Source organism: Vicugna pacos, chromosome 9 (genome assembly GCF_048564905.1).
Source record: "Vicugna pacos chromosome 9, VicPac4, whole genome shotgun sequence".
Classification (NCBI taxonomy): Eukaryota; Metazoa; Chordata; class Mammalia; order Artiodactyla; family Camelidae; genus Vicugna; species Vicugna pacos.
The window spans coordinates 8,287,602-8,293,917 of record NC_132995.1 but is presented as its reverse complement, the minus strand read 5'-3'; the positions used below and the strand labels follow the sequence as shown (position 1 = coordinate 8,293,917).

The following is a 6,316-nucleotide window of genomic DNA, read 5'->3' as shown; positions in this document are numbered from 1 at the left end:
AGAGGGGGCGAGAGTTGTGTGAAAACCCCCGCCGTAGCAGGCGGTGTAGACATCCAGCCCAGAGCTGGCGGGAATCTGAGAAAAACAGTGGGATGCAGAGGAGGGGGCAGGCCCCTGAGATGTGAGGCCCAGTGGGGAAAAGCCAGCAGAAAACCAGCTTAATCCTTGATAGGACTGATAATGACCTCCACCTCAAATGAGGATGCTGTGGGTTCCAAAGCCCAGCCAGCGAGCGCTAACAGGCTAGAACCTATCCACCTTCTGGGGCAGCGCCCCCGGGTCCTGCCTGGACAGGCAGTCCCGCCCCCAGCTCTCTGGACTCCTGCCCAAAATGCAGCCCCTCCACCTGCTCTGTGCACCATCCTCCAGGAGTACCTCAGGCCGGTTCCCACTGAGGCTGGGCTGGGTTTGGTAACAAAGGCCGGACCCCACGTGATATTTCTTGATCTCTCTCTTTTTTTTTTTCAGTCTTGTTTTAATATACAAGTCAACATTCTCCTTCTTAAATTCAAACAATATAGTATTATTCTGACAAGTCTGCTATAAAAATTTCCCAACTTCCTCAATTGTTTTCCAGAATGACGTGAGTTTTTTTTTCCTTTTTATTGTGGTAAAATACCCATAACATAAAATTTACCATTTCAACCATTTTAAAGGGTACAAGTCAGTGACACTTAGTCCATGCACAATGCTGTGAACCACCACTATCTAGTTCCAGAACATTTTCATCACCCCAAAAGGAAACCCCATGCCCATGAAGCAGTCATCTTGACCTATTTTCAGTTCTTGCAGACACCCCTTCAAATGAAACATAGTGACTGGAAGGGAAACAAAATGTCGAAACAATGGAGAAAGGTGTTGTTTTGTTTTCAAATCACTTTTGCCCAGATGCCAAAGACACAGTCACAACAACAAGGGCAATAACAGTAACACGTTTCGTGGGCTTTACCCTGGGCCCTGCGCCACACTGCTTTCCAGGGGAATCGTTTCATCCTTGGCGCAACCTCGTAAACTAAGCATGAAATTCTGATCACCATTCTAAGCAACAGGAGACCAAGTCACAGGAAGGAAAATTCACCTGCCCCACAGTGATCTGGGTCAAGGAAACACAAAGATAGACCAGCTCCACCCGGCAGGCTGCGCTTTCTCCTCGCTGTGTGACCTGGCGATGTGTGACCAAGGCCCTCTCTGGACTTTGATTCCAGCCTTGCAGTGGAGAAGGACTCACTTTAGCCTCTGCTATTGTCTTTACAGGGAGCTAGAGCCTCACCTACTTCTCTGCCTGTCCCCAGGGGCAGATTTCTTGTTTTAACCCTGAAGCAAGTGAGAAAGGGGAATTGGGGCTGGGAGGAGTCTGGGGGCTTTCCCTTTCTCTACCACTCACCAACCACCTGAAGAAGCAAGTCTTCCTTTACCTCGCTCACTCCCGAAAACCCTTGACTCTGTGCCTGAGGGCAGGGGATGGCAAGGAGAAGTGGGAGGTGTGGGTGGCTGGAAATCACCCCAGCAGTCAGAAGGGGAGACTGAAGGCTAGAAATCCCCCGAGGAATCCAGGGTAGGGCTGAGACTGGTCTGAGTCCCCTACGCCTGGTAGAGTCAGCACCCACTATTTGTTGAATGAATGAATGAGATTTTTGTGAGGGCTCCAAGAACACAGGAGGTGAGGTCAGGCTCTATGAGGAGGCAGCTATTTATTCAGGGACAGACACAGGACTTAGGTCTGAGTTCTTGGGCCATCCCTGGGTTCCATACCTCCCACTCAATCATCCTCCAGCTTCTCCAGCTCCCCGGCCACCCATGGCCCCACCAGCCACATCTTGCAACCCACCAAGCCATGTAGTTTCCTTTCCCAGGCAGCTGTCCAGTGTTGTCACCCACAATGCAACAGTTTCCCTTTCCTCCCAGCTCCCCTTGGGGGAACAGGGCTCCCCAGTCCGATGGGGAATCAGAAGAAAGAGGAGGAGGGAGCTTGTCAGGGAATCCCTGGTACCCAGGAGGCGGAGAAAGGGTGGCTCTGGGAGTGGGCTGGGGGAGGGCAGCCACTCCCCCAGGGGAGTGGGAGTGGGTGACCAGGGCACCTTGAATGAATGAGGATCAGAGCCAGAACTCTAACCAGAGCAGACCTGAGCACACAGAAGCTGCTGGGAACTGTTCTGCCTTCTAAATATTTAGACAGTGAGATGGATGGGCTAACGAGGGCCAGTCCAGGCTGGCCAGGCCACTGGATATTTTGAGAGAACTGTTCTTTTTATTGTTCCCTATCCCTCTCCCACATCATGACCACCCTGAAGGAGGAGAAATAGCAGCTGATCACCCCCTGAATCCAGGGGGTCAGGGTTCTGGCAGGCAGGACTCCAGGATCCATCTCTTGGCTTATTCACTTGCAGCCATCAGTCATGTCCCTGAATTTCTGGCTCCTGCTCCCGGAAGACAGGGCAGAAGATCATGGGGCAGATGTCAGCAGAGGGAGCAGGCAGCCTCGGACCCCACTTTGGACGGCATTCCCACGGTGCTGCTGAATGGCTGTGCAGCTGGCAAGGGTGGCCCCTGCCCCTCACCCCAAGCTGACAAAGGCACCCAGCTCCCCTCCTTCCCACCGAGAGTCGTGGGGGCCCTTGAGTCCTTCCTTCCCAAGGCAGGCTGGGAGACGGCTGCCTGTGAGGGATCTTGAGCAGGCCTCAGGGCCAGACAACAGAACCAGAACTTGAGCCGCTGGAAGACAGCCTTGCGGAAAATGATGAAGACCCAGGGGTCGAGGATGGGGTTGAAGGCATTGAAGCGGAAGGCGCGGAGGTCCCACGTCTCACTGCTGTCTGGGGCAATGGCCTGGGTGAAGCCACGGATCTGAGGACAAGAGGATGGCATCAAGAAGCACCCAGGAGTCTGCCCCCACCCACACGCCTCTCCCCACTCTTGCTCCCCTCCCCTCACTTGCACACTGGCAGAAATGGGGTGGGGGTGGCCTGTCGGAAAGGGAAGGAAATAAGATGAAAACCAAGTACCAAGTGCATCCTGGGAGCAGAGGGAGAGAAAGCCCCAGGAAACATACAGCAGAGCCCTAGAAGGAAAGAGATGGGGCGTTGGGGCCGAGTCCCAGGGCTGTGCCTGCGTGCGTCCAGTCTCTGAGTCATCCATAACCCCCAAAAGGTTTGCTGACCCTCAAACCTAGCCCAGGGCTTGCATTTTCCAGGAAGAGAAAACGAGGCCCAGAGCAAAGACAGGATAACTGGATACCAGGGTACCAGGGCTGGCCCTGCCACAATTTGGGAGAGGCAGGTCAAGAGTTCCTACAGGAAAGGGGCGGGGCCAGGAGATTCCAAGGGAAGATACATGGATGGGGCTGGATGGGGAAGTGCGGACTGTGGTCAGTCGTGGGGAGATCAGACTCGAATCAGAGGAGCGCAGGGTTCAGACCTGCTTCTGTGAAATCATGGGCAAGAGACATCTTCACCCTTCACCTGTAAAATGACAGGAAATTTGTCCCCATTTCTTGCTAAATGCTGGTGGAATGGATGTATAAGGTCATTCTGGAAATTATGGGAGAAAGAATATCTAAATCATTTCTAAACCATTGAGGGTGGACAGAGAGCAAGTGCTCAGTGAATGGTGACCTTATTATCGCTGCAGGGGTAGGGGAGGTTGGTGGGGGATTGAATTGGAGGGGATGGACTAAAGATGAGAAAGCGGGGAGACAAGGGTCAGGAAGAATCAAACGGGGGCAGAAGCAAGTGGGGAGAGACTTCTCAGGAAAGTCTGGAGTTGTCTGACCCTGGACAAAGCCTCTGACCTCTTTAAGCCTCAGTTTCCCCATCTGTGAAACGGGCACAACTGATGGAGGACAGAGCCAGAACCTACCCTGCTCCCCACTGCCCACCCGAGCTGCAGAGGGGACTCACCGTGAGAGGCAGGGAGCACACAGTCATGATGCCGGTCATGAGGGCCAGCAGAATCAGGTGATCAACTTCATCCTCGCCAGTCCGGGGACCTGGGACCAGCGAACCCTGGTGGCGCCTCTGCTGGCGGTACATGCGGCAGAGGCTGAGGGTGACGGAGCCGTTGCAGAGGATGATGGCGGCCACTAGCAGGGCCACGAGGCTGGCATAGGCCAGAGAGAAGGCACAGCCACCCAGCTCGGCCGAGCGCATGCGGATGAAGCACCAGCTTCCCGGGCAGTACTGCTGGTGTTGGCCCAGGCCCAGCAGGGGCAGCGAGCAGAAGACGGTGCAGAAGGCGTAGATGGCCGGCAGCGCCAGGCGGGCGCGGCGCGGCCCGTCCAGCTGGGCGTAGAGGTAGGGGTGGCTGAGGGCCAGGCAGCGCTCCACGGCCATGGCGAAGAGGATGAGCGTGGAGGCCAGGCCGAAGAAGGTCATGGCGAAGGCGAAGGCGTCGCACAGCGTCGGGCGGCCCAGGGCCAGGCCCAGCAGTGAGCTGTTGCGGGCGTAGGCCACGAACACCGCCGGGCTCAGGAAGCACGTGCCCAGCAGGTCAGTGACCGCCAGCCCAGTGACCAGCACCGCGAAAGCCGAGGGGCGTGATCGCCGTCGCGCCCCCAAAATGCCCAGCGCCAGCCCGTTGCCCACCACGCCCGCCACAAACATCAGGGTGCTGGTGGCCGGGCCCGCCGAGTCCTGCACGTACGTGAGGTTCCGGCACGAATCCGCCATCCCCAGCCTCTGCGGCCGGGACTGGAAGGGTCCCCGGGGTTGGAGTAGGGGGAGGAGGAGCCCGGTCTGCCCCTGTGACTCCCACCACCGCCCTCTTGGGTCCTCGTTGCAGCTGGGGTAGGGGTAGGCGGTGTCTCAGTCAAACTGCAGTTCTGGTATGTGCGTCTATTTCTGTCTATTTCTCTCCCCTCTGCCTTCTCCAGTCTTGATCTCCCCTACTTCTTTCCTTGGTCACATCTGTCTCTCTGTTCCGTCCCTCTCTGCGTCCCTAGTTCTTTTCTTCTCTGTCTCTGTTCGCTCCCTTGTCCAGCCCCTCTGCCTCTCCCTCCCTCTCTCTCTCTCTCCCCACTCACAGCCCACTACCCTCTTCTCTGCATTTCGGCTTTCCCAACCCCTCCTCACCGCACCTCTGCAGTCTCTCTTTCTCCCTCCTCTGTCCCCTTGCTCCTTCTCTGGAGTCTTGCTCTCTGGGTCCGTCTCAGTGTGTCAGCTTCTCCCTACTTCCCTCCCTCTCCCTCCCTCCCCACCCATCTAGCCCCGGGTTTTTCATTTCCTCTCTGCCCCGCCTTCCCTCCCCCCTGCTTTCTCCAGAGGCCCCTTGGCGCCCTCCCGCCTTCCCTGGCGCTCTCCCTCCATCCCCCTTGCCCAGTTCATCCATCTCTCGCCTCTGCCTCCCCTCCCTGTGTCCTGAACCACCTGCCACCTCCCCACACTCAGATCTCTGCCGCCCTCCTCCCTTCCCAGAATCACCCAGTGGCCCAGGGTGGAGATCACCTGAGTCATCATACTCCCTCACCAGTGGGGACCAAGACAGGACCTGAGGGACACAGCCGACCAGTCCGTAAAGCTGTCTGGGGTGGCCTCTGGCATCTATTCTAGGCACAGACCCCAGGGTTAGGACATTGCCCAGGGATTGAGAAATGACCAGGAAATTCCTCCCTGATGTAGTGTTTTCCAGGCACAACTGAGATTTCTGTTCCCTGGACACAATTCACTTGTTCCACAAGCCTGGGGGAAGAGGTGGCTTTGCCCAAGAAAAAATGCCAGTCCTTGGGCTCCCAGCTCTCACGCTTACCCACCTGGCAGAGCCCTGGGAAGGGAGTGAGGTGAGGAAAGAGGGATTTGGCATCCCCTGGTAGGGAACAGCATCCCCAGGACTTGCTTTTTGAAGGGGAGCCCCATCCGGCCCTCTTGCCTCTCACCCCAGCACTCCCAGGCTCCAGGCCAAGCTCTTGTGACCTCGACTTCAAAGAATAATATTTTGGCCACAGACAGCCGTCCAGGGCTCCAACATCACTGTTCTTTAATTTTTCCCACCCCTCCACAAACATACCCCTAGCCACATGGCCACTACCCTCCGGCCAGTGTGGCTGACCTGTATTTCCCAGCTGCCAGCACAGAGGTTACCGACCCTTGTTCCTTCTGAGTCTATGGCTTCCCATGTGGCCTCCCCGCCCCTAAGTCTCAGATGAGAACTTGGAGACCCTCTCAGACACCCATTAGGTTTCAGGAAGGCAGTTTAAGTGCAGAGATTACGAAGTCAGGGTCTCACTCCATTTGACTGGAGTTTCTGTCCCAATTTGACCACCTCCTTGGTGTATGATGGTCCCAGGCCAGGGTGGGAAGCCAGTGGACCTCAGTTTCCTCATCTG

At 56.4% G+C, this 6,316-nt stretch overlaps 1 protein-coding gene across 1 annotated transcript; it reads right to left on the bottom strand.

Annotated features, from left to right (window-relative positions):
* Window positions 1-623: 623 nt before the first annotated feature.
* On the bottom strand, window positions 624-5,129 carry PTGIR (prostaglandin I2 receptor). The gene is made up of 3 exons (XM_006208531.4): window positions 5,072-5,129; window positions 3,897-4,776; window positions 624-2,844 (listed from the first exon to the last, which is right to left on the bottom strand). The coding sequence occupies exons 2-3, from the start codon at window positions 4,662-4,664 to the stop codon at window positions 2,458-2,460; spliced, it is 1,155 nt and encodes a 384-aa protein (XP_006208593.1). The 5' UTR covers window positions 4,665-4,776; window positions 5,072-5,129; the 3' UTR covers window positions 624-2,457.
* Window positions 5,130-6,316: the final 1,187 nt, after the last annotated feature.

Coding starts and splice junctions, on each gene's coding strand:
- PTGIR (XM_006208531.4), bottom strand. CDS start 4,664: ATGGCGGATTCGTGCCGGAACCTCACGTACGTGCAGGACTCGGCGGGC. Junction 2,845..3,896: donor TGTGCTCCCTGCCTCTCACG/GTGAGTCCCCTC, acceptor TCTTGTCCTCAG/ATCCGTGGCTTCACCCAGGC.